The following is a 27,972-nucleotide window of genomic DNA, read 5'->3' as shown; positions in this document are numbered from 1 at the left end:
AAACAAACAAAACCCTGAAAACTAAAGTTTACCTGGGTGGGTATCAGACCCCTATCCCAGGCTACTCGGGGTGCTGACGCAAGGGGATCATCACTTAAACCCAGGAGCGTTGAGACCACCCTGGGCAGAATAGCAAGACCTTGACTCACATCACACACATAAAAATCCAATCATTGTCAGCGGCTCACGCTCACGGGGTGTGACTCAGCCCTCTCCCACCCTGCTTCTTTCTTGCCTACTCTTAGTTACTGCCTCCTTGGAGACCCGTGGAGTTCAGTTAATATAAAATGAGTGCTGCAAGAGAAAAACCTCTTCCCTGGATGAATGGACAGGTGAATGGGTCGGTGGGTGGATGGCTGAGTGGGTTGATGGATTGACAGATGGAGGGATAAATATTTGGGTGCGTGGGAGAGGTGGATGGATGGATGAGTAGGTGGCTAAATGAATGGACGTTGGGTGGGCAGAGAGAGAGCACTATCTACAAAAGACCATTGAGGGTCTTTCCCACTCGACCTAACGTTGTATATCACTTCACATTATCCATCTTTACCAACACCAGATGACATCAACATTGTCACTCAAGGAACTGCCCATCAGGGTCAAAACAAGTGACTCACCGGCTCCTGGGATAATTACAGGATTTCTGTTGGAAGGGAGATTGCGGTCAGTACGTGTTGTAATTAGCAGAGGCAGTCGTGCCTTCAAGGTTAGATCTGATCCCTGGAAAGAGAGCATTTTAAAAAATTAGTTTTTGTCAGGTGTGGTGGCACACACCTGGAATCAGGAGGCTGGAGGCCAGCCTCAATTACATGCCTCAAGCCTATAATCTCAAGTCTCAGGAAGCTGAGGCAGGAGGATTGCCATGAGTTCAAAGCCAACCTTGGGCTGCAGAATAAGACCGTACCTCAAAAAAGAAAACAGACAAACATAAAACTACTAAATATTTTTTTCTTTTAAAAATACATTATTGCCTATGTGTGCGCGCACATACACCTACATTACCACATACACCCATAAAAATATATGGAGGCTAGGGGATGTGTTAGGATACTTGAACACAGGTCACCAGATTCTGTGGTAGGCAGCAGGAATCTTTAAAGTCACCATTTGACAGACTCTAGGCAGACAGACAGACACTTTGCCAGGATCTCCTCATCTCGTCCCATTTCCTTCCCTTTCCCTGTACCTTGTCATCCATCCTGTCTCATTCTGAGGTTCTAAGATTGCTCCTGCTGGCAGTGGCTTTCATTTGCTATGCCAGGCCTGGCCATGGCTTCTGGTTATAGCCTGTTGCATGACATAAGGCCTCATCGGAGGGGAAGTGACCAGATCATACCACTTTGGCTGAGTGAGAAGAGTGAGGTATTCAAGGTGATCAGCACACCCCTAAATGCCAGAAAGCTGCTACAAAGCAGAACATTTACACTGCAAAGCCCCGTCTTTGTCCAGGGCTGCCTGCACTGTGCCAGAGAAGGCCAGCTATTCGGCTCAACGGCTATAGCTAGAGATGTGATCATCCCTTACTTCCCTCTGGTCTCTGACAGCATCTTTCAGCCACATCCCCTTGCTCTTACCTTGGACCACACTCTGGTAGGGTGATTGAGGATGGTGCTCTGTAGTTTGTTCTAACAGTAAGAAGTTCCTTTTTCCTAGTGACCCTGCCTTTTAGGGCTCCTGGTCCTAGGACAGAATTCAGGGGATGTGCCTTGGAATAATCAGAGCAGTCTATTTTTCTAGTCCATTCTCCTTTTAAAAGCCTCGTCTCTAGTTGTGGCCACCACCATGGAGACCTACCTCATTCCCCTGCATCTCTGACCTGTCTCACAGCAGGGTCTTCACACCCACCCTAGGGTCCTGAGAAGACTGGGAAAGTGGGTGCTTGATGCCAGCTCCTGTCGCTGCTGAAACTCAGCGTTGAAATCCCGTCCCCTCTGAACTGCTTCCATCCTAGACAAAGTCAGGCTTGGCACAGTGCATACAGACTTGAGAGTGCTGTTGGACCCCACAAAGGCCAAACCAGGCTTCATTTTCATTTGTTCACTCTCCTTCTCTGAAAGTTTTGTAATTTTTAATTATATAAATAGGTTTTCTATTACACTCCTTTTCTCTGTGAGCGTAGAGAGATTCATAATAGTAGAGATTCATAATAGGAGCGTAGGAGGGAGAGAGAGAGAGAACAGGAGAGAGAGCAAAGCTGCATAGCAGCAGGGATCCCAGGTCTTCTTTATTTTGAGTTCCCAGTAGGGTTTATGACCATCATGGCAGGGGCATGGCTCTGAAGCAGTAGCTGAGAGCCTACTCAGCCTCAAGACAGAAAGACACTGGGAATATCTTTGGAAACCTTAAAGCCTATCCCAAGTGACACACCTCCTCCATGCAGGCTACACCTCTTAATTCTTGCCAAACAGTTCCATGTATTCAAATATATGGGCCTTTGGGGGTCCTTCTCAGTTAAACCACAGCTACATTCAGGTAATTAAGAAAAAAAAAGTTACTTTGTATCTTATAATTCTATCATCAGGTCATTATCACTGAAATACATGTAAAATCTTATGATATCAGCTTTTTCTAGGTCTGTGCTTGTCTGCTTGAATTTGTGTTGATTGCATTTACATTTCTGTTGTTTGAAAACCTATCTACTGGTGGACAGTGGTGACACATGCCTTTAATCCCAGCACTCAGGAATCAGATGCAGGTGGAGTTCCGAGGCCAGCCTGGTCTACAAAGTGAGTTCCAAGACAGCCAAGGGTAGACAAAGAAACCTTGTCTCAGGGAAAAAGTGTGTGTGTGTGTGTGTGTGTGTGTGTGTGTGTGTGTGTGTGTGTGTTTGTGTATGTGTGTCTTTTTACCTGTAGGCTAGAGGTTAGAGGTGCTGGTTCATATTCATTTAACTGGATTTTACTTCCACACAGTTGATCTTTTAGTGGCAAACTACCATTTAGGTGACTGGCTTCTGTGCCATCTTTCTGCTAGAATTTGGTCAGAACCTCCAATAAACCATGAGTTCATTTCTAGAATGTACTCACACTCTATAAAAGCCCACCGGTTTTTAGAGTTAGTTCAGCAACTACGGTCAGATTGTTAGCTGCCAAAGCTGACCAGGTTATAGGTCGTAGGTCTTGGGTCAGTAGTTGAGTCCTTGGTGAGTTTGAATTCAAAACATCCAGTAGATGTATAAAATACTAATTGATACAGTACCATTACTATGACCCCGAGTCTCCATGTTAACTGTCTTCTGATATGTTCTATGAAGTATGTCTAATGAAAGAATCAGACCTAGCAGATGCCAGTTTATAAAACGAAAAGATGGCTGGGGGTGGATATTCAGCCTCCCCATTTAAAATGCAAAGAAATCGTAAATGAGGATGTCGGCTCCATCTTGGTGAGCTGACCAGTCTCCATCCCTGCAGGACACTCGGTTATACATATCAGAGTCCTAGCACATATTCTTAGCTGCTGCAAATCTGTTCTCAGATGTTTATCAGAAGAAAAAAAAAATAGAGAATGGGCTAATGGCAAAGTAGGCTGAAAATTAAGATGAATTATAATAATTAAATTACTGAGCCATTGAAAATCATCGGTGTGGAGAATATCTTACAGCATGCGAAACAGATACTGTTTAATAATGAGGATGAAACAGGCTTCAAAATTGCAGTGTTGTTTTCCAGAGAACTGGCTTTGAGATGCTGAGATCTTTCACTTTAAATTAGCTTGAGAAATGTTTGGCTGGTCAGAACTAAAGAGGTTTATGGTGCATCGCAGGACTTGTCTTCTTAGAGATTTGTAGAACACATAGTTAAAGAAAATTGATACTGAAAAAAATTTTTTTTTCTTCTGAGGGACATTGTGTTAGCTCTTTGTTGCTATGTCAAATGCCCAAGAGAAACAGTTGAAAGGGAGGAAGGATTGGTTTGGGCTCATGGTTTTGAAAGTCATGGCCCACAGTTGCCTGGCTATGTGGTTTCTGGACCTGTGGTGAGGCAGGGCATCACGGTGCAGGGCGTGTGAAGCAGAGCTGCTCTCTTCACAGGAGCCAGGAGCAGCCAGGAAGCAGAAAGGGGGGCCTGTAGTAGACAGCCTCTTTCTTGCCTTCCATTCACTCCTGGCCCTGTGGGAATAGTGCCAGCCACACCCAGTATTGCTCTATCCCCCAGTTAATCATCTCTGCAAAGTACATCAGACATTCAGAGGTACACTTACCCAGTCTAAGTGTCTCTTGATCCAGTTGACAGTCAAGATTAACTATCACAAATACTCGTTACTTTAAGATACTTTATTTCTCTTGACTATAACATGAGAAATACCACTATGTACTTTGATCTGATGTTGTAAATAAAAAATGGTTGTTGGGATTAATAATGTTTATTATCAGCCCTAAGATTATCATGGTGGTATTATCTAACCCACTCTCACAAATAAAAAGACACAAACACCCATTAGATTTTAAACCTTGGGCGGAGTAGATACTTCTACCTCACCATTCACCTCTCAGCCCCCATTCAATGTCATCCACCTTAATCATTATAGGTATCTTCTACCCATAATCTTATAAATACTTGCTTGTATTTATCCATTTAGGTGTTTTCTCCATCCACCATCCTCAGTCCTTCCTCCTTGCCCACATGGTTTTTTTCTCCTCACTAACTCATCGTGATATCCTTCTTCCAGTCCGTCTCATTCCTGTGATTCTCTCTTGAACCCAAAAGCCCAAGAACCCTAGCCATGCCTATCCTGCCCTGCCCAGGTATAGACTGTTAATCAACCAATCTGGTGTGTCTTAGGTAGGTTCACAAAACAAGGATAGGTGTAACCAGATCTTGAAGGCCATCGTTAGAACAACCCCAACAATCTCACATTTTGATGTTAAGAAGGTGCTGTTGGGGCTCGGTGACTAACAACACTCGCTGTTCTTCCAGAAGATCCAGTTTGTTACCCAGCACCCATGTGAAGGCTGCGTGTAACTCCAGTTCCGGGGATCCTAGACCCCCTTCTAGTTTCTATGGACAGTAGACACGTGGTGCACAAACAGACATGCAGGCAAAACATTCAAATACATAAAAAATGTGTAAGAAGGCAGTGTATGTTTGTATTGTATCTGTTTGCACATATACTTAGGCATATTTGCATATGTGAAAATAATAAACTTGGGAAAATATATGAAAAGATTACCTCAGTGTTGTAAAATGATAAGTAGTGTTTTGTGTTTTCATTTTATTTTTTTACTTAATAACAGTCTGAATTTTCCAAATTTGCAGTAAGGAAAAAAAAAAAACCCTTCCAACATTGAAAAGGGGAAAAAGGTTTAAATTTCTAGAGAGTTGATGAGAAGCACTGTGTGAAGGGCTTGGGGACGACTGTAAAAACTGTGGACACAGCTGTACAGAAATGAAAAGAGAAGTGTGGCCAGCTCCTTCAGACCTGAGCCTGTCCTCTTATGTATGATCTTGGGTCAAGCAATTAACCTCTGGCCATCACAGCTTCGGTGAAAAATCACGTCAACTACTATAGGCCATTCTGTGCATAGAAGGCTTTGTTTAAATTCCCAGTGCTAATTGTATGTGTAGCGAACTGTCTCTTTAAATGAAGGTACTATATCAGGATCCATGTTTTGCTGTGGGGATGTATCCCCAAAATGGTGAATGAAGTATTCTTGCTCTTAAGCAATGAATATGTTTCATTCCATTGAACTGGTGGAAAATGTAGTTTTTAGGTGAGTCAGAATTTCCCTCTATCCCCCACACATGTCAGGAATTGTCATAAAAATAAGGTTTTAGTTACTTGAATCTATTATCTGTGACTCAACCCTGACTGACTTCTTTCTCCTACAGATCCTCAAGTTAGAATATATGTAAGAATTTAGTGAGCTGGGCAGAGTGGCACACGCCTTTAAACCCAGCATTTGGGAGGCAGAAGCAGGTAGTTCTCTGTGATTTTGAGACCATCCTGGTTTACAAAGTGAGTCCAGAATGGCCAGGGCCCTGTTACACAGAGAAACCCTGTCTCAAACAAAAAACAAAACAACAACAACAAAAGATTTACTTGGTTTGTCCTACCAAGGTAGTTTCTTACTGAGTTTTTCTTTTCCTGTGTAGCATAGGCTCACATAGGATCAAATGTAAGGCTGGGGAGTCTGGAAAAAAATACCTTTGCTATTAGGATATGCTTTTAGATTTTTTTTTTTTATAGCAATGGGGTTTATGGAGGTTTGGGGGTTTTTTTTTTTGTTTTTGTTTTTGTTTTTCTTAATTTCTTTATTTGTCTAATAGCAACTCTACAGAAAGAAGCCGGGCTTAACCTTCACATTTGCAAAGCTGCCTCCGAATTTGGATAAAAACAGATACAAAGATGTGTTGCCATGTGAGTATCCAGCCCCATGCCTCCTTCCCCGATATGAGATAATGTTTCCCTTTTCAAACAGATTGTCTGGGATTCTGGAATGGTTTCCAGTGTGTCTGTAAACACCACCGTCTTTATTGCAGCCACCTCAGACTCAGAACAGTTGGGGAGTAGTGTTTATGCTAATGAGGCGGGAGCTGCAGACCGGGCTGGGAACTGAACCCTTGTTTACTTGGGATGATAAAAATAACATTCAGAATAATGGTAAATTTCTCTCTCTCCCACAGATGACACTACTCGGGTATTATTGCAGGGAAATGAAGATTATATTAATGCGAGTTATGTGAACGTAAGCTGGGAAGCTGGGCGATAAAATAAAAAGGAAGAACACATTGATTCTAGAGCAATGAGGGTGGGGACAGGCATGGGGAGCTCTTTCCATGACAGAGCATGGTCCCATTCCCTCCATAATTCTAGTAGAGTGTCTGTGTGAGAAAATGAACGGTCTCACTTTACAGAGGTAAAAAGTCGAATTCACTGAATAAATTGAAAAGCCAGAAAACTTTGAGCTATCCAGGCTCTCCCCCCCCCACTGCCCCCCGTCCCCCGCCCTTTGCCACAAAACTTTGGGAGACAGGTCCAAACATCTAATTCTATCATCCGCCTGCAGATGTACTGGGCGATCGCCATTTTGATGTTTCTGCGTTCTGGTGGCGTATTTGTAACTTTCAGGGTTTTGCCCACGTGTTCTTAGTGTCCCTCTGCCTACAAGTAAAAGAAAGAGACTCCCTCCTTATATATAACCCATTCGCGTTATTGTCACGTTGGAAGTGGCTTTGGCTGCACTTTTCTTTTCTGAATGTGAGTGGACAGATCTCTCTCTGGTATGGCTCAGCGAGCTTTTAGGGAAGTATGAAACGGAGACTCCTGCTCACCTGTGTCGGCTGACAATCTGTAATGCCTCCCTGGTCTCACAACAGATGGAGGTTCCCACTGCTCAGCTTGTGAACAAGTACATCGCCGCTCAGGGACCGCTGCCACACACCTGTGCACAGTTTTGGCAGGTCGTCTGGGATCAGAAGTTGTCTCTCATCGTCATGCTGACGACGCTCACAGAGCGAGGGCGGGTGAGTGGCTCGGTTTCCAGTTCAAATGTGTGTGCGCTGTGCTGTGTGGAGTCTCGGGGCTGGGAAGGTCTCGTGGTGACTGATGAGTCTCCAGGTGGGCACCCGCAGTGATGAGAAACTCACCCCACCTCCTGCCTGCTTCCTTACATGGATCTATTAAAGCAAGCCGAAAGGGCAGGAAGGGTGGATCCATTGTTAAGAGAACCTGGGTCCAGTTCCCAGCACTCACGGGGCAGCTCTACTCACGGGGCAGCTCAGAGCCATGCGTAACTCCAGTTCTAGGGGATCTGACACCCTCTCCTGAACTCCATGGATACCATCACATACGCCGTACAGACATACATGCAGGCCAAACATTCAAACACATAAGGTAAATCCCAAAATAATTTTTAAAAAGACAAGCTTGAAGGTAGCACTTCCCCTGTGTGCACGCACACGCACACACATACACACACGCGTACACAGCTGTCCCAGAACCCCTTTGTGGCCTTGCGGCCTGTGGTTCTGCCCAGCTGGGATCAGTGTCTCACCTCACACAATAAGAGTGTAGTCTACAGAGGCAATTGTCCCTTCCCTCTGATGTGCGTGCCCTTGACTCTTGGCATCTTTGTGCAGCTCTAGGCCAGACTGGGCTGAAAATATAGTTCCTCCTAAGTAAGTTACTTGCTTTCCTGAGTGTGCAGTGGAGACAGTAACAGTGCCCACCACACTGGGGGTCTGGGAAAGGCGAAACAGTACACATAAAGAGCTCAGAGGACTTCATGCTTCCAGTGGCCCCAAACATTGTCATCATCGTTTGGATTTAGCTCGTTCAGCTACCCCACTTCTGAACTGCCGTAGCCTTGACTTCGAGGTTCTTGTCATTCAGAGATTGGCTATGGTCTCTTCTTATTCCGTAAATCAGAATAAAACTGTGAAGTCCCCAAGGGGCAGTAGAAACCTCTTCCTGGGTGCCATTCCTCAAAACATACTTTGAGGGCAGTTGCTGATCCTGGCATCTGGGCTCTTACCTCCCGGTTTTCCATGTTGCCTACTCTGTCACTGTCTGCAGCGCAGCTGAAATTATCATGCTCTACAGCTCAGCTCAGCTCTTTGTCTGAAAGCCTCATTCTTGTCTGTTTTTTTTAATTTAAATTTTTTTTATTCTTTATTAATTACACTTTATTCACTTTGTATCCCCCCTGTGGTTCCCTCCCTCCTCCCGTCCCAATCCCTCCCTTCCTCCACCCTCTGCTTGCATGCCCCTCCCCAAGTCCACTGATAGGGGAGGTCTTCTTTTTCTTCTTTCTGATCCTAGTCAATTAGGTCTCATCAGGAGTGGCTGCATTGTCTTCTTCTGTGGCCTGGTAAGGCTGGTTTCACCTCAGGGGGAGGTAATTAAAGAGCAGGCCAGTCAGTTCATGACAGAGGCAGTCCCTGTTGCTATTACAATGGAACCCACTTGGATACTGAACTGCCATGGGCTACATCTGTGCAGGGGTCTTAGGTTATTTCCATGCATAATGGAAATACTTGATTGGAGTATCAGTCTCAGGAAAGACCCCTGTGCTCAGATTTTTTGGTTCTGTTGCTCTCCTTGTGGAGTTCCTGTCCTCTCCAGATCTTACTGTTTCCCACTTCTTTCATGAGAGATAGAGTTGCTTGGCCCTCTGTTTTCCTAAAGTGCCTGCATCTGTATGGTTGTGTGCCATAGTGGGTAAGAAGGCAGACCCGCAAGCCAGACAGGGTCACTTCCTGTTGCCACTTCCTACCTGTGTGATTGAGGAGTCGTGCAAAGTATCACCCATTTCATGGGGCTGTGAGGGAATGGAGCTAGCAGCTACAGGAAGCCTCTCTGGAGAGTTCTTGGTATGTGATCATCTTTTTTTGTTGTTGTTGTTACTGCTATTTTTGTGGTTTTGTTTTGTATTGAGGGAATGGATTTTACTCTACATACCCAACTGGTGCTATTCCTCCTGTCTCAGCCCTCCCGTATGCTAGCAGGGAACACAGGTGCCATCATACCCATTAATGCTATATACATGCTAGCTAGCAGTAGCAGTAACGTGAATTTGTACCTTAATGACTATTACCGGAATTGCACTATATTTGTGTTATAGTTTTATTTTATTTTCTTTAGACCAGCTTTTTTTTTTTTTGCTTTGATAGCCTTTATTTTCTTAATGTTTCTTAAATATAAATCCAGTATCTTTTGCCAAAAGTGAAAGTGTGTAAATTTTTCATAAAGTGGTAAACAGAGACAAGCATGGTGGTAAAAACCTATACTCCAGCACTCAAGAGACAGAAGTACAAGGATCAGGAGTTCCAAGGCCACCCCCTACTACATAATGAGTTCAAGGATAACCTTGGCTACATCAAGACCTTGTCTCAAAGCAAACAAAACACTAATAAATAGAAAACACTGATATTAAAGTCCAAGTATCGGCGGGAGGCTGCTTTTGGAAGCGGAATCCTGCCCCATGGTGCAACAGGGTTGTGTTTTGTACGGTGGGACATCCTTGCAATGCAGCCAGCTAGGCTCAACATGCCGGACGTGAAGCTGACCACCAGGCCTACTGAAAGATGGTGCTACACAGCTCCAAGTACCCAAGCTGCACTGTCAACGGGCTTCTGGTGGCCACGCAAGGAGCCTCGCAGGGCACAGGCATCCACACTCTTCGTGGACTGCATCCCGCTCTTCCATGGCACACTGACCTTGGTGCCCAAGCTGGAGGTGGCACGCACCCTGACTGACTCACGGGGCAAAGAGAACAGCTCTGTGATCACTGGCTATGATCAAGCTAGTGAGCATGTGAAGGATGCCAGCCCAAACCAGGTGGCAGAGAAGGTGGCCTCAAGGTTGCTGAGGGCTTCAGTGATGCTGCACTCACCATGGTGGACAGTGTCAAGCTCACGATGGACTGCGCAGCACCTACGGTCCGTGTGTTCAAGTACCACGAGAACAGGTGGCGACACAGAGACCCACACCACGACTGGTGTGAAGATTGACCAGAGGATCTTGGCTTCACTCCTGGACAGCCGCTCCTTGAAATGACATTCAGAACAACTGAAAAAACTCTTGAGATCCACAAACCCTGAGATCTGCACCTGTGCTACAGGAGGGCCACAGCTGGAGACTCCACTACAGAGAAGAGGAAAACATTAAATTTAAAGCAACAGTGGGTCAGCCTGATGGGAAGCTGCAAGTCTGTGGTGTGTGCCTTGGAAGGGGGTCCAGTCGGCATCCTTCAGGGCATGGCTGTGGAGAGGTGCAAGCTGCCTAGGCTCCTGTGCTGCCCAGTCCTACCTATCAATGCGCTTCCTGCTTGTCCTGGGTTATTCCCATTAAACAGCTCGAGCCTTTTATAATCTGGAGAGAATGCATTTGAGTCTACTCCGGTGAGTGTGAGTCTTTACTTTGGCACCCTGACATGAGGTGCATCGTGGACCACTGGAACATCAGCTGACCGGCCGCGTTGGTGTCGGAGCTAGGAGCTGCACAGTGCACTTAGCCAGCACCGTTGCCTGAGGAGCCTCGCTGTGCAGTGGACACAGCACATTGGTGATGGAGCAAAGACCCCGTGAGGAGGGGAAGGCGAGCCCATGAACTTCCCAAACCATGAGCTGCCTTAGTGTCCAGTGTCTCCAGCGTGTCCCTAGCAGCATGCTTATTAGCTCGGATCATTTGACCAAGCATTCTGGCCATCTTAGGAAACTGTGCGGGCTTTCCGGCACACTGTGTGCTGTTCTTTGTTTGTTTTGTTTTGTCATTACTTTAGTCATGATCAGTTTATTATAAAAGGGAGGAAATGAAGTTATTTGCATGAGGAAATAGTTCAGAACATTGGCGGAGTGGGCAGCTTCATGCAACACCATTTCAACAGTGATTTCAGTCCACATGTGCTTTCCAAGAATGTCACCGTCTCTGAATAAGAAACAATCCTTGTCGTCAGGAGCTACTTGGGTGCCTCCATACTCTGGGGGAAGAACTTTGTCTCCGCCCTTTCCTTTCATTTCTGATCCCACAGCCACTGCTGTTGTCTGCAATACTTTTCCTTGAGGCTTTTCTGGAAGCATATTCCACCTTTGGTTATAGTTTCGGTGGCACGCCTTTCCACCAATACTCAGTCAAAGAGTGGAAGAAACTTTCTTTAAAGAAAGAGGGAGGATGTGAGGGCGATCTGGCTGCGACATCTGTCACCCCATTGATCGCCAGGGTTGATTCGGCTGATCTGGCTGGCTAGGCGGGTGTCCCCTTCCTCCCTCACCACTCCATGTGCGTCCCTCCCGAAGCTGCGCGCTCGGTCGAAGAGGACGACCTTCCCCGAATAGAGGAGGACCGGTCTTCGGTCAAGGGTATACGAGTAGCTGCACTCCCCTGCTAGAACCTCCAAACAAGCTCAAGAAAGAGGGAAAAAAAAACCTTGTCCACTCCATGACTTTGCCGCCGCAGCTCCGAACTCTGCACCTAGGCTGCTGCTGCCGTTCTTGGTGTTTTACAGGGAGCAGTGCCTTTCCTTGTGCTTCATGAAGTTGGTGACTGCGTTCCTCGTGCTCTTACTAAGTGGGATGGCCAGGATAGAGAGCGGACCGGTGGGTGTGCGTGGCTTCTCCCCTTATTTGCTCTTGGTTTTTGTTTGTTGTTTGTTCAGTTCTGTTTGGTTGAGAATATGTGTTCATGGCCCCAGTTGGCTTGGTGATCACTGTGTGGAGGAGCCTGGCCTGGGATGTACAGTGATGGCTCTGCCTTTGCTTCTCAAGGGCTGAGATCCCCACTCTTCCCTACTGCCCTTAGCTGGTGAAACTGACACTGTCCACCTCTGAACAGAGGAAGATGTGAGGCACTGATCCCCACCCTTCTTCACCCTCATGCCCTCGGGGCTTTGCGAGCTCATCTGTATCAGAGGACGGGCATGGATCTGTACCCACCACCCCCAACTCCAGCCCTGCCTTGTTTATTTTTGAGGTGGGAGGCTTGATGATGAGGTTTCATGATGTTGCTGTGCAGCAACTCACAGTTCTGTCTGACCAGGCCAGGTATGGTGGTGACCCATGCCTGTGTCCTGTCACAGAAGAAGGGGCATATGTTTGAGTCCAGTTCTTCATGAGCGTCAGGCCAACACAGATTAGAGCAAGAACCTGTTCTGAAGACCCTGCTCATCAAAGTGTCCTTACCAGCTCTGAAATCTGAGTGAGGAGGGATACCTATGTTCAGGGACTGCCCCCTACAGCTATGCCCAGCAAACAGTTCTGAATGGACTTCATTCCTGGGAGCAGAATCCAGGGCCTCACCCAGGAGGCGCCTCCCAGCCTCAGGTGGACATTTTAACCCCTTACAGCATCTACCCATCTGTCCTGGTTAAGTTTTTGTTCCTCTGATAAAGCACCAAAACTACTTTAGAGAGGAAATGATTTATTTCACCCTATAACCCTCAGATCAAAGGGCAGAAACTGAAGCAGATGTCATGGGGGAACTGCTTACTGGCTTGCTCTCCTCCATGGCTTACTCAGCCTGCTTTCTTATCTAGCTCAGTACAACCTGCCTAGGGGTAGCACTGCCCACAATTGTGCTTGTCCATAATCTAATGGTACCAATTCCTCAACTGGTGTTCTTTCTTCCCAGGTGACTACACTAGTTTATGTCAGTGTATTAGGTCCTTAGAACAGATAGAATGGTGGGAAGTATGTGTGTGTACATATGTATACATACATACGGGTGTAAAACAGGATCTATTAATCACAGGTTATGGTCCAATGATAGATAGTCCAAGAATCTCGTGCTTCCTCTGGTCTCAAGCAAATGCTGAAATTACAAAGTAGGCTCTAATGCCATTAAAAGAATGAACTTGCCAGTGAGAGCAAGGCTAAGCAGGCAAGAAGCAAAAGCTTCCTTCTTTCATGTTCTTTGTATAGGCTGCCACTAGAAGGTGGCTTTTTCCACCTGGAACGATACAGTCAAGAGAAATCCCGCATAGGTGTACCCAGCAGTTTGGAGTTTTGTTAGTTCCAGGTGTAATCAAGCTGACAACTGAGAATAGTCATCACCATCTGACAGTTGACCCTTGGTCAACTAAACACACAAACACAGCACTATTAAACCATAACCTTTCCTCTCTTGTTTATTCCCAGGTTGATTTTGGTTTCTACTGAAACCAACAACAGACACCACTAAGCATCCATTAAAAAGTACACATGTAGTACAAACTATTAATATAAAATTTTCTTAAACATTCCAAAGATCTAGGAAGGATTTTTAAGGTCTCACCTTAGACAATGATGAAAAGATAAACCTGTCTCACCCACTTTAAATGTGTATTGAAATGGAACCTGTTGTAGGATTTTGTATCAGTCTGAAATTTTTTAGTGAATTTTCCACTTAAGTTTTGTTTTGTTTGAGAGGGTTGTTTTTGTTTTGTTTTGACTGGTCTTGGCTGGTCTGGAACTTGCTATGTAAACCAGGCTGGCCCTGAACGCAAGGATCCACCTACTTATGCTTCCTAGGTGCTGTGATAAAGGAATTTTTCCCGTTTAGAATTGCCTTTAAGAATTAAGGACACTAAGCCAGGTGTGGAGGTGCTAGTCTTTAATCTCAGCACTCTGAAGGCAGAGGCAGGCAGATGTTAGTTCAGGCCAGCTTAGTTCTAGGATATCCAGAGCTATTTAGAGAAACCCTGCCTTAAAAAAAAAAAAAAAAGTGGGATGCTAGCCAGGCATCCTAGAGCTCAGGCTGAGACAGTAAAATTGCCACAATTTGAGGCTAGCCTGGGCTACATTGTGAGTTCTAAGACAACCAGAGGCTAGAATGAGGACCTGTCAAAAGAACAAACAACAACAACAAAAAACAACCAGGAAATAATACTAAACGATACTAATGTGGTAAAACAGACAACAGCCTCATCAAAAACAAAGTGGTGGGCTGCTTAGGAAAAGCCCGCTGCTAGCTTAGGGGTTAGCTATATTTATATCTACCTATGAATGGTGTGGGCTATTTGCCTGACCCACATGTACCCAATGCCCATGAAATAAAAAGCTGCTTCGAAGTCCCAGGAGCATCTCTGTGAGGCCAGCAAGATGTCTCAGCAGACAGCCTGGCCGCCTGAGTTTATGCCTGGGACCCTCATGTTAGGAATACACGTTGTCCTCTGACCTCCATGCGTGCACTGTGGTGCACAATTGATAAATAAATATTATTTTCAGAGACTTCATAAGAAATGTCCAAGTATTCTTCTCCCCCAAGCCCTGAACCTGAGGCCAGCCACACTCATCTCATTCTCTACTATTGTTATTATAAAAATAAAGCTAAAGCGTTAAGGATAGAGTGTCCATGTGGCCGGAGGCCTGGGCTGAGGCTTTCTTGGTGGCACAGTGATTCGGTTGATCTGCCTCCATACTTGGCAGCCTCCGATGTTATTGATAACAGATACTCTGTGCCCTGTCTGCCTTTATTTGGCCTTATATTCTGTTACTCTGAGTGCCCATACTTCACATTTCCTCAGGAACACTTTGTAGAGCTGGCAATCCCCTGAGGTCTTTGAGTGATGCAGTTCCTCCCAGCTGACACCTGAATCCTCCCAGCAGCTCGGGGCCAGCTCTGGCTCGCAGGGGTCAGACTTCTTGCTCTTTGACAATCCACCCTTGCAACTAAACAGCCGTTCTTCTCAGAACAGGGAGTCCCTGAAGAAGCGGCACGTGACAGATGGTCTCCCCTGGTGCCTTCCCTTGAGCTGCTTCTTCCATCCCGGGGGAAAAAGCCTCCTATGATCCGAGGGACCTCACCCTCATCCTTCCAGGGCCTGCCCCTCCAGCCCCAAGCTTCAGCCGTCCTCCCCTGTCATCCGAGGCCTCCTCGTAACCCAACATATTTCTGTTTTCCAACCTTTACTTTTTAGTGTAACTCACTACCCAAACATTCGAGAGTCCCGTAAGGCCTGCCCATCCCTTCGGCATCTCTGGCGCTGGCCACTTACTCTGTCATTTATCAGTAGTTAAAAACCTGTTCTTTCAGAATCCAAGGTGCCCACTTCCCTCTCCTGTTATGGATTATCTGTTGACCTGCGCCCTTTACCTTCCAATCCCAGTCCACGCCCATGTCTTCCGAATCAGTCATTACAGGTGAATGGCTTGCCCCCCTCCTGGTGTAAGGAACTTCTCAGCACATGCTGTTGTTGCCCTTATGTCATATCTGTAGGAAAGTGGGTCTCCCGGCAGGCCTGCACTTCCCGGGAGTCCCATGCCCTTCCCACGCTGCACTGAGTCTGTGCAGTGTCCGTGTTCGTGAAGACCCTGCAGAGTCTCCCAACTGAGTCACCTGAGCTCAGAGAGGCCTGCAGCGTCGCTGACCTCTGGCCTTATTTTGGTTAGGTTCTCGGTTGACTCTGGGGGGCTTTCTTCTTAAACAGGCCCCTTTTCAGTTGGGAAAACAAGTCTTCCATGCCTTCCATCAAACGTTTCCCCCACCCCTTGGGGAAAGAGGAGCTATATTTATATCCCCCTATGAATAATGAAGTTAATTTTCCTTCCTATCACACCAGTCACTTTTAGTGCAGGCTTTGAACTATAAAGTTCCATTTCTCACATCACCACACAGCACAATGCCTAGCTTTTGGGTGATCCTGAGTATTGAGAATGAATTTCTAAGGGAAAGGCCTCAGGGTCCCGCTGTCTCACTGGACCAGAGGCAGTGGATTTGCTCTGAGTAGGCTGACAAGGATTGGGGTGGCACAGACCTCTTGAAACTCCCGTGCTGTCTGTACTTGATAATACGCGCATAGGTTAGGCTTCTGGTACCTTCCTGTGGTCTCACAAAGCTAAGACTTACTTTCCATCTGTGGTGGAAGGTTCAGCCCCCAGTCCAACTGCTTACTTTCTGGTTGGACACATCTGTCTAGTGCCATTTTCTAAGATGATCCCGAAGCCACCAGCCAGCCCCTTATGTGTGCACACGTGTACAGATATGCAGTCCATCTCATCCATGAGCCCACCATCTGAGCAGGAGGCACACATCTTACCTTAACCACCGACACCAGCCATCTGGGACAGGTCCCCGCTGTTCCTTCTCTTCCCTGTGACCACTCAGCATTGTGTAATGCCATTGGTACCTATGAGTCCCCTCCCATCCTGCTTGTTCCTGCCTGTTCCCAGAACCTTCCTGTTTATCTCCCACAGCAGAGGCAACAGCACATGGCCCAGAATTTCCATTTGCCAGTGGTTCTGGGTCAGCATTTCCTGCCCATGCCCCGTACTGGCTCATTGATGCACAGAGCGAAATGTTGCATGTCCAACATGTGGAAATGTTGCAGACCAACTTGAACCCTTTGTTCAGCTCTGCTACGTGTACTGTTGTCTCCTAGGTGCCCAGGCAAGCTTTTACATTCCTTTGGCCTGAATGACCTGTCCTTGCCTCATCCGTCATAAGCCTTCCATCCTGAGCTCCCTGCCCACTCTGTCCAAGACATCAGTCCACTCCTGCCTGGCCTGCCCCTGCCTGTGCCTATCCTTTCTACATGTGTTACTTTGGCTGGATTGGAGAGCACCAAGAGGATAATGCCGTATCATCTCTGACTCATCAGACCCTCCCCAGGGATGCTTTTTGCCCAACTAAGTTAGCAAGAAATCAAGTACTGATGATATAGCCTTCTTAATTGGGCCCAAGGCTCTCCCACAGCCCCATCTGGCCCATCTTTCTAAAACAGCACCCTGTCTGCCTGGAGCTCAGCTTTCAGCATGTTCCACTGGCCCCCTAAAGCACTTCCTTTCCAAAGCCATTTGGGTGTTACTGGATGCCTGGGACCGGAAGGAAAGAACAAGCAGTCTCATCAGCCTGCGACTAACTCCTTCTGGCAACATCTGCCAGTAGCCTATGGCTCACCAACTGTTACAATGGCCTTTATACTGCTTCCCTGTGGTGGCAGAATCCCTCTCATATCCTCACAGCCTTGTTGGTGTGCATTTACTTGTCTCTTCACAGGGCATCAGCCTGGAATGAAATTCTGGCTCTGTCCCCATAGTTCTTGACACAGGTGAATCTTCTGAGCCTTAGTTAATTCACTGCCAAATAGTCACATCCCTACCTCAGGGAGTGGTCCTGAGGTCAGAATAAGGAGTGTACATAAAAGCATCCCTAAGCTTAAAAGATACTATTGTAAAGACGTGGGGCTTCCATACCCCTCACCCAGCAGGCATGACAAACAGGCCCCCGAGACACGTCGGGTTCTAGAGCACACTAACAGATCAAGAGACAGGACCTTCACAGACTTCTGCTTCTCCTGCTGCACCCCCGGTATGTCCAGATCCAGGCTGACCTAAAATGAGTCCAGCTTCCAGCAGATTCCTTGTGATAAAGATACTTAGGGAGTGCAGGCCTGTGTAACTAAGGAGAGTCTCTTCCCTCAGCTATCCGAGGGCAGGACCCTGGGGGGCCTACAGGCGGTTTTCTCCTGTACAGATGAGATCTCTCTATCTCAGGTTCAGATGGACAGACAGACGTCCTGTCTGTGTCTGGCACCTCTGCCTCTAGTCAAGCTGACAGCGAGCCCTCTGAATCGTGGAGAGTCAGAGAGTGACTCCTCCCCAGGATAGCTTTCCTCTCTAAGCTGTTTTACTAAACCCTTAACTCCAGCACCCACAGCATACTTTAATCTCAGATATTCGCTGTGACATTTGAAAAGTCTGGGAAAGCTGTTTCCCAACAAATTCCATGAGTCTATTGGTTATATCACCTTTCTGCTATAAACAAATGTCATATTTACTTAACATCGGGAACAGTCTAGATTTGAGGGAAATTTTTCTTTTTCTTTAAGCTACACATGATGGTGCATGACTACAGTGCAAGCTACTCAGAGGCTGAGGCAAGAAGGTGGCTTGAGCCAGCTGGCCCAAAATAGAGAAATCTATAATAATAATTGTTAAATGAATCAAAATTGGAGAGAGTATCTATGGGTAGCCTAGACTTGCACTTGGATGTGAAAACCAGAAGTAGGAACTATGGTGGCTTATGGAGGAGGCTGCGGGGTTTGAAAGGGGAAAAAGAACACGGGAAGGTGGGAACGTTAAGCTCCAGGGGCCGTATTGGGAGACACTGTGACACACAACAAGATGAATGCTAAACTATGTCACAGCAGCTTTTGGCCATGGCAAGTCACTTAGTGTACAGGGCTCTGGAGTCCACCCTTGCTGTATGCGAAGTCTTGGCTTCACCGAGAATTTTCTCTTTTATTTTATGTATCTGAATGTTTTTGCCTGTATTGTATAGTACTGTGTGCCTGGTGCCTGTGGAGGCCAGGAGAATGGAGCAGATCCCCCAGGACTAGAGTTACAGATAGTTGTGAACTGCCAATTTGGGTGGTGGGAATTGAACCCCAGCCTTCTGGAGAAACAGCCAGTTCTCAGTTCTCTCTCTCTCTCTCTCTCTCTCTCTCTCTCTCTCTCTCTCTCTCTCCTCTCTCCCTCTCCCCCTTTCTTTTCAGATTAATTTATTTATTATATATACAGTGTTCTGCCTACATGTGTGCCTGCACACCAGAAGAGGGCACCAGATCTCATTATAGATGGTTGTAAGCCACCATGTAGTTGCTAGGAATTGAACTCAGGGCCTCTCTCTGGAAGAACAGCCAGTGCTCTTAACCTCTGGCCCATCTCCTGATCCCACCATTAAGAAAGTTTTTTAGAATTTTTATTTTATTTATTATCACTGTGTGTGTGTGTGTGTGTGTGTGTGTGTGTGTGTGTGTGTGTTCAACATGCTAGAGAACACACATGGAAATAAATAAGCATTATGGTAGTCAGTTCACTCCTTCCTCCATGGATGTAAGGCTTGAACTCATCATCAGGCTTGCACAACAAGTGCTTAACTCACTGAGTGGCTCACTGCCCTCAGAGGAACAACTACAAAGCCTGTGGTCCCAGACCCTAAAGGCATTTGAGGGTATAGGATGCCCACATGAAAAAAAGATAGTTGTTTCAGCTTGGAGATTTTTTTTAAATCAGGACTTTTGAGGAACCTGACCAACCTAATTGATGACCACGGTGACCTCACCTACAAGTGACCCTCCATGCTACACCCTCTCCATCTTCTGTCTGTGTGTGAAAACCTGAGATTCAGGGAGGTCAAAGGCTGTTGGAATGGCCAGTAAGTGGAGAGGGGGAATTCTTCTGATAGAATCCTGTCTGGTACCCGAATGAGCTCTTAACTCCTGTGTCTCGAGGCTCCTGACTGAGAGATAGTGTGGAAAGTGAGTAGAGCTGAGGTAGGAGAGGCTGATGAGAGCAGAAAAGAGGCCCAAGGAACCTGGGTCAGCCTAACCCAGGCCCTGTTGCTCTCCCCGTGAACACAGCCTAGACGGTAAGCTCACTCCCTTGTTCAGGCCATGGGTCCCATCTGAGTGTCACCTCTCCTGTCGCCTCTAAACAGATGTGACGGGATGCCATGCACTTAGCTGCTCTGGTTATGCCCTCCAGAAAAGCCTGACTTGTGTTCTCTGGCTTCTTACAGACCAAATGTCACCAGTACTGGCCCGATCCTCCTGACGTCATGGACCATGGCATCTTTCACATCCAGTGTCAGGCCGAGGATTGCACCATTGCTTACGTGTCCCGAGAAATGCTAATTACAAACACTGAGGTGAGCAGGGCTCCGAGGGGCAGGTAGACCTGTGGGGTCTCATGTTCACCTCCGCTGCAGTGTCACCTGGCAGATAGGTCAGTAAACAAAAGTCCTCCTGGCAGAGAGCCAGTGTCCACATGTATAGCTCCACCATTCGCGATAGTCAAGAGGGAGAGGCAGCCCTGCCGTCTACCCATCCAGAGATGTGCGGATAAACAAAATGGGCATAGCTATGGAATATAGTAGGACTCAGTCTCAAAAAAGAATGTTCTGGGCAAATGCTTCTGTGAGCTGAGTCTGGAAGACATTGTGCCAAATGAATGAGGCCAGTCAGAAAGATAAATACTAAGATGACATTTATCTGAAAACCTAAAATGCTAACTTCACAGGCATGGAGAGGGGAATTGGTGTTTTCCCTGGTTAGGAAAAGCAGGGGGGAGGGGGAGGTCGTGGCGGGGGTTACATTGTAATGGCTGCAAAGTTCCTATTTGGGTGATTAAAAATTCTGGAAGGAGATAGCAGTTATAGTTGTCCGGCATTGTAACAATACTTAATGCCAGTAAACCATGCTGTAACATCAGTTCAAACGGTAAACTTCATTTTATGTGTATGTGTATTGAGGGTGGAGGTCAGCAGTAGAAGGGGTGTCTAGACATAGGAATAGAAGGAGCCCCTGACTGTCATGAGCAAAGCCTAGGTTTGATCCTCCCTGCACCAGACAAAATAAGCACATAATACAGAGGCAGCGTGGACAGCCCTGACTGCAGGGTGCGTGGGAGCAAGCGAAAGAAATGGCTGAAGGCAAAGGAGGTCAAGAAGGCAGTGTCTTAGGGGGCAAGAGTGATGTTTTGGGAGGATGGAAGCTTGATGGGAGTTGACAGAGACCATAGCAGGGCTGGGTGCAGAGGGGCAGAAGGACACTGAAGAGAAGACCACCCTGGCTGGTGCTAGGGCAGGGCCCATGGCCTTAATGACTCACCAAGGCCACCACGTCATCCACAGACTGGGGAAGAACACACAGTGACCCATCTTCAGTATGTCGCATGGCCTGACCACGGCGTGCCCGACGACTCCTCAGACTTCTTGGAGTTTGTGAAGTACGTGAGGTCCCTGAGGGTGGACGGTGAGCCTGCCCTGGTTCACTGCAGGTACTGAGCCTTACCGCCTTCTCTTTTTAATGATTATACCCCTTCCTTGGGAGAGGCCAGGAGAAACGGGCAGACGCCACACCAGCCCTTCCCCACACAGTCGCGTGCTCCCAGAAAACTGCTTGTTTCCTAACCATTTCAGAATAGCTAGCACGTAATGAAATCATAAGCATGTCATCGCAGCGGGGTGCTGAAAAGGAAAACCCCACCACACCCCCCTGTCCTGAAGTTTTTGACCTTGACAATAGGCATGACTCAGAAGGGGTGGATTTTGTACTTCCTGGAAAGTTTTCTTGTTGAGTTCCAGCCTTTGGACCTGTGGGGATGGCTTTGTTATTTTTGTTTTTGAGGAGCGTAAGATCACACCTGAATGTGTGCTCTCTGTTCTTGAAAGCAACATCAGGGCTCGCACTGGGTAAGCACAGGCCTTGATTAGGGGTTCAGCTCTGCCTTGCAGAATGATGCCCAGACATATCCTGAGTCTCTGATTCTCTCTCCTCCCTAGTGCTGGAATAGGTCGAACAGGTGTGTTGGTCACCATGGAAACAGCCATGTGCTTAATTGAGAGGAACCTGCCTGTTCACCCACTGGATATTGTCCGGAAAATGAGAGACCAGCGCGCCATGATGGTACAGACATCAGTAAGTAGAAACTCAATTAAAAATGGAAGTAATAAAAACACCGTAAAGGTTAGATAGGCGTAGTGGTGCAGAGGCAGGGTAGATCTCTGAGTTTGAGGCCAGCTTGGTCTACATAAAACATTCCAGGCCAGGCAGGGCTACACACCCGAGACCCTCTCTAAACAACAACAGGGACATTGTAAAGAGAATGAAGTTGAAGGGAACTGAGTCAGGTGCCTAGAATCAGTTTGTCAGAGGTGCAGTGACTGCAAAGCCCAGGCCCATTTGGCATGCATTCTGTTGACCTCTGGCATACCCTACTTGCCACTCAGCCCAAGAGCAGCCCTCCTTGCATTCCATCAAGCAGGAGGTACCTGCTTGTCATTTGCAGCTGCAAGACAGGGTGTGGTCGGCCTTCTCCTCACATGCTGACAGCCTTTGGGTAACAACTGAACCCTCAAGAAGAATGTTTAAGAACGAGTTGACAAAGACAGGGAAGCAGCCACCTGACAAAACCTCCAGAGGGTTTTTTGGGGTGCAATTAGTGAGAGGAGTTAGCAAAGCAAGGAGCAGGACCTCTATGCTCTAACAAGCTCTGAGCAGTCACAGGCTGGTACACGGACATTGTAAGATTTCCCTGATAGAACATGTTAGTACCTGGGAAATACAGTTGAGAAAAACAACCTAAACCATAGGGGTAACTTACTAGGTATAGACACTTATTTCCAATCTGAGTTGGATCTCCAGAAGGGCAAACTGTCTTGCCATCACCACACAAATAACTAAGGAAAAGAAAAAGCAAACCATCTATTTAAGGCCATTTTCTGCCCTGTGTTGCAGTACAAAAGACTAAATAAATGCTGGTTTAAAAATTCACAGATCCAGGGCTGGAGGTGACCTAGCAGTTAAGAGCACTGTCTGCTCTTCCAGAGGACCCAGGTTCAATTCCCAGCACCCAGCAGCTCACAATTGTCTGTAATGCCAAGATTTGACACCCTCACACAGACATACATGCAGGTTAAACACCAATGCACATAAAATAAAAATACTTAAATTATTTTTAAAAATAAAAAAATCACAAAACCCCTTCAGCCAGGCCTGGTGGTATAAGACTCTATTCTCATCTAGTCTAAAGGCAGGAGGATTACATTTATAAGGCCTACCTGGGCCACTTAGCAAAATGTTGTCAGCCCCGTATATCCACATCCAAGGATTCAAGTGATCATGGCTCTAAAGCTAGGGGGGAAACGTTTCTGAATAAACATATAAAGACTTTTCTCTATTATTCCCTACAAAATACAGTATAACTATTCACATTGTATTAGATATTAGAAATATCTAGAGGTAACTTTTGTTTTGCTTTTGGATTTTGATGGTATTAGTGGTGGGGTTGTTTTTAAACAGGCTCTTATTCTGAAACCCAGACTGCTCTAGAACTCCTGCCTGAGCCTGCTGGGTGCTGGGATTTCAGATCACATAGGAGCCATTGCACCCAGCTTCTCAAGGAGATTTTTTTTTCTCTCCCCATGAGACAAAGTCTTAGTCTGTGCCCTGGCTGGCCTGGAACTCACTATATAGACCAGCCTAGAACTCAGAAATCTACCTGCCTCTACCTCCCAAATGGCTGGGACATACCGTAATGCCCTTCCAAAAAGGTGATTTTTAAAGTCTACAGGCTGGTGTGTGAAAGGGGCTCAGGAGCTATAAGTAAATGCTGTGCCCTTTTTATATAAAGGATTGGAGCAACTGAGGAGCTGGGTATCTGTAGTGAGTTCTAGAAGCTACCCCCATAGATACTGAAGGACTATCTAAATAATCAGCATCTTTTCCTAACTGTTGAGAAAGGGGGGAATCTAGGTTCCTTGTCCCACACCCAAATCCCAGTCCACCTATATCCATATCCTCCATCACCCCTCCTCCGGGCTCTCCACATGCTTATGTGTTCCAGGCCAGGACAGTGGAGTCCTTACATATACTCCTCAGAGCAGATGATCCTTGTCACCAGGGCTTCCACATCAGTGCCTTATATTAGTTACATGTCTCATTACTGTAGCCAAGTACCTCAAAAGAGTCAAGAGAGGAACAGTTTATTTGTGCTTGTAATTTGAGGTCAGCCTATCATGGCAAGGAGGGCATGACAGCAGGAACTACAGCAGCTGTGTTTAGTAATCGAGCAGAGAAAGATGAACACTAGGGCTTCCCTCTCACACTTGACCGTTCCTCAGGCAGCCAGCTCCCCCTCTGCTCACACTTCTGAGAGTAGCCCCCTCACCCCAGTCTGTTAAAACTTGAATGCACCTCACTCTTCCCCGACACGAGGCCCACAGGGAGTAAGTATAATACAGATGCTACAGAGACACTCTAAAGCATGATGTACGGGCCCTGGGTTTGACCGCTTTCTTTTCTCTTCCAGAGCCAGTACAAGTTTGTGTGTGAAGCAATTCTTCGAGTGTATAAAGAAGGCTTAGTCCAGAGGCTGGATCCCAGTTAGGACAACTGTGAAGTGTTCATTCCTCCTCCCCTAGGGCGACTTCCTGAAGAAGGGGACACACATTGCCCTGGAGGCCCCCAGAGATGCTGGTCACTGGGAAAGGAATGAGCTCATTTGAACCCTGGCACTTTAAATTTCTGTGGAAAAGATACCCTGTACATAGGAACTGATGATGTAGACATGCATGCAGCTATGACTTCTTTGGGCCCAGAGAGATAAGCAAACAGGGGATCTCCATTTGGGGACTGTGTCTCTCCCTACATATCACCATCTCCTGTCAGCCATCCTCGAGCAATGAGAGGGGACGCCAGCGGTGCTGTGGATGCCCTCCCGCCAGAAGCCAGACAGCATGGCTGCTTGTGGTTGCTCAGGTGTTTTGTGTGTTGATCTGTGTGGGACTCCAAGGGCTGAACTTCCTTGGCAGTTGGCATCCATTACCCCCGACACTAGGGAAAACTCAGATGAATGTACCACAGGTGGGGCACAAGGGACAACAGGCTGGAGGATGAACAGGGTCTATTCTGCCCTCCTTCCCTCCCTCCCTCTGCCTCATCTCTACTCCTTCTGCGCTCATGTTCCAAAGCACCCCATTTCCCACCCATGCATTCCTTTTCTTCAGGATCACACCCAGTGCCTGAACCAGTTTCAGAATCAATGTTCAGGTGAATTCTCAGCCAAGACTGGGAACTAGATTCTCTGCATAATGCTGAGTCTTAGCTTTAGACGCAGACGAGCCTCTGCTCACCCCTTACTGTGTACTCAGACGCCATGACTGGAATCGCCAACTACTGAATCTATGTGGACTGCTGCTACTTCAAGCTCTCACACTTGAAACAGGACAGTTTTCCTGGGGGTGGGGGATAAAAGCATCCGAATATTCAGAATTTTGGACCCTTCTGAGAAATGACCTTCTAGTAAGTGACCATAAGAAACACTGCTTCTCAAGGGTGGTGTGTGTGTGTGTGTGTGTGTGTGTATGTGTGTGTGTGTGTATGATGGGTGACTTTCTCAGGATTCCTAACTTGATTAAAAATACTGTTGAGTTTATATAAAGAATGAGTCTCTGTATGGAAGAACAAATGTGTTCATTTACCCTTGGCTACAATGGTCTCCATTTCATTTCAAAGGAGAGAATCAGACTATCTGGATATAAAGACAATTTGATGTTAATTTATTCTAAATACTCCAGGATTTTGATTGTCCTAAAGAATTCTGCTCTGTGAATACCATGTTAATTTTTTTTTAAATTTGTGGCAGGATTGTAGCGAATTATTATTTAAGGAAAATAAATTACATGAATGCTTTAAGATGGTATTTTAAAATAGCCGTGTTTATGTATCCAGAAGAATGCCAGCAGGTTTCTTAATGGTATTATGAGAAAAGGATACTTTGTTATTATCATGTAAGTAGATAAAGCTACATAGATATTTAGCAGGCACTGGACCAGTTAAAGCATTTCCTAGTTGCAAGATGGGTAAGGACCTGTGCAAAGGAGCCCAGGTTTCTGAAGTTTCCTTGTCTGTAGGCTCAGCTTATCTGTCTACTTCCCTCCTGCCTATCTTTTACCCACACACATCCTACTACTCAGTGACTTGAGTGGGAAGGTACAATGTCCAGTGCCCTGTACTGGCACTGTATAATGAGAAACTGGGATTCAGTTCTCCACACTGCTCAACACTAAGTAACCCTCAGCCTTGGAAGCTGGGATCTGTGCCTCTGTTTCCTTCTGTGTAAAATAAAGAGAGACAACACTTGGAACTTGAGGACAAAATGAGATCACATTATGGAAACTAATTTCCAGCCACTAGAGGCCTAGGGAGGCTATCTTCTGTGGTTGGCTTCAAATGCATCAGACAAATGGAACCCATAGGATTTTCATAGGACAGTGTTGTCGAGGGAAAAAGTACCAAAGGCAGAGGACAGATACCTTTTTTCAACCTGGATTCTGAGAACCTCAGCCTAGCACCAAAAGGAGGAGCAGAAAATGCTGGGTAAAATTCAGTGGTATGAGGCTGCTTTAACAAGTCATCATTGTTTGATAGAAATGTTTATTGCCATCCTGTGTGCAAAGCATTTTCGGAGTCTAAATGTCCTTGGAGACAGTTTTATTATTTTCTAGAAACAAGTTGTTGAGTGTGGTCATGAAAATGCTGCTGTTACACTTACATAATATTCTGTGAAGCTTGAAAAGGCTGCAGCTGGCCTCTGTCTCTGCCACTGTATGGGGCCAGCAGTCCAGACACTGCAGATGTAAACAGAGTCCATGGGATCCTGGGAAGGACAAGAAAACAAAATGATCTCAAGGAGCAGAATGCAATGCCCAAGTGAACTGGATCAAATTACCAATTAAAAACTAAACTTCTGAGCTCCTATTTTCCTGTACCCACACTTCTACAGTTGCTCTTAAGAAACCATGTTTCAAAAAAAGAAAGGAAAAAAAACTATGTTTCATCCTAAGAATCACATCAGAATCAGGCTAAGTATTTTGCCTGGGAAATTTGACTGGATATGAATGGAGTATATTCTTATATCCTACATTCTAGCACTTTCCAGAACATATTAGACAGCCCAGGGTGCTGACTTCATCCAAGTGGTTCCCTGCTAGAACCCACACCTACTGTTTTGATTTTTTGGAAAGAAAAATTAAGTGAAGTTTGTCTAGGGGTAGGAGACAGGGTGAATGGATCTCCAACTTGTGGTATTTTTAGCTGCCTCCAAGGGTCACATTGGTACCTAAATATGTATTGAGACTTGTTAGATTCTCTCACCACTGTGTTCCCACACACCTTTATCCTTTGTAAGTATCACTTTGGGAGCAGCAAGTAGCCTCCCCATCCCCCAAAGGGAACAAAGAGGCAGGCCTAGTCCACACCTGGCGTTACCCTCAGCCCTCAGTTTGTCTATTTCTTTTTTGTTTGTTTGTTTTTGTTTTTGTTTTGTTTTGTTTTGTTTTTTTATGTTGAGAGGGACTGATGATTGGGTGGACTTGATGAGCTCACAATGATATTTCAGGGAAACAGAATTTAACCTTAACCAAATCTGAAGGGCTGACAGAGAAACGTAGGCCATGCCTGTGACTTGTCTCCAAGAGATTGACTCAGCCCTTGTCACTGTGGATAAAGATAAAGATCGTTCACCCTCCTTGTTTGTATCTGTCCTCCTAGAGCAGACTTAATAAAGATGGCAAAGCCCTGTGGCCTCAGCCTGAGGAGTCAAACCTCAGAGCCTGGGGATAGCTCTGGAGCAAACAAAGGATTGTGCTAAGCCATATTTTGTAAAGTATCTTAGTCGATCAATATGTGTTTCTGTAAATTTGGAATGTTTTTCATCCTGACTTGTTGTCAGAGACTCTACTGAAAAGCAGTTTGATCAATATAAAAACATTCAAAGCTATGCAACACTATTATTGTCTGTCAACATTTTATTTGTATGTCTGATTTCTGCCATCGACTTAAATGCTGTCTATTCATCTCACCTTCCCCCTGGTTATGATTTCTCCTGGAGTGTTTGGCCTTAGCATTCACTTTGGGTGGTGAATTTTAGACCAGAATTAGATTCTACTATTGTGAAAGCAATTGCTCTTTGTGCTGTGGGGTTGCTGAGTGCCTCCGTGGTCAGGTTCCCCAACTCTGTGCTCCCTCAGAATGCAGCTTTTACATTGATATCCAGA

At 46.2% G+C, this 27,972-nt stretch overlaps 1 protein-coding gene and 1 pseudogene across 5 annotated transcripts in view; both read left to right on the top strand.

Annotated features, from left to right (window-relative positions):
- Ptpn3 (protein tyrosine phosphatase non-receptor type 3) overlaps positions 1-27,705 on the top strand; it is a 153,981-nt gene extending 126,276 nt beyond the window's left edge. For all 5 annotated transcript variants that reach the window (XM_021628093.2, XM_021628105.2, XM_021628101.2 and 2 more), the window contains 7 exons: positions 6,267-6,357; positions 6,624-6,685; positions 7,317-7,463; positions 19,933-20,061; positions 21,046-21,191; positions 21,697-21,832; positions 24,225-27,705. In XM_021628093.2, the coding sequence (XP_021483768.1) occupies positions 6,267-6,357; positions 6,624-6,685; positions 7,317-7,463; positions 19,933-20,061; positions 21,046-21,191; positions 21,697-21,832; positions 24,225-24,302 (789 nt within the window). In that variant the 3' untranslated portion in view covers positions 24,303-27,705. The remainder of the gene's footprint in view (positions 1-6,266; positions 6,358-6,623; positions 6,686-7,316; positions 7,464-19,932; positions 20,062-21,045; positions 21,192-21,696; positions 21,833-24,224) is intronic.
- On the top strand, positions 9,628-12,041 carry LOC132652755 (ER membrane protein complex subunit 8-like; annotated as a pseudogene).
- Positions 27,706-27,972: the final 267 nt, after the last annotated feature.

This window comes from Meriones unguiculatus, chromosome 3 (genome assembly GCF_030254825.1).
Source record: "Meriones unguiculatus strain TT.TT164.6M chromosome 3, Bangor_MerUng_6.1, whole genome shotgun sequence".
Lineage (NCBI taxonomy): Eukaryota > Metazoa > Chordata > Mammalia > Rodentia > Muridae > Meriones > Meriones unguiculatus.
The sequence above is the reverse complement of the archived record's forward strand: the minus strand, read 5'-3'. Positions and strand labels throughout refer to the sequence as shown.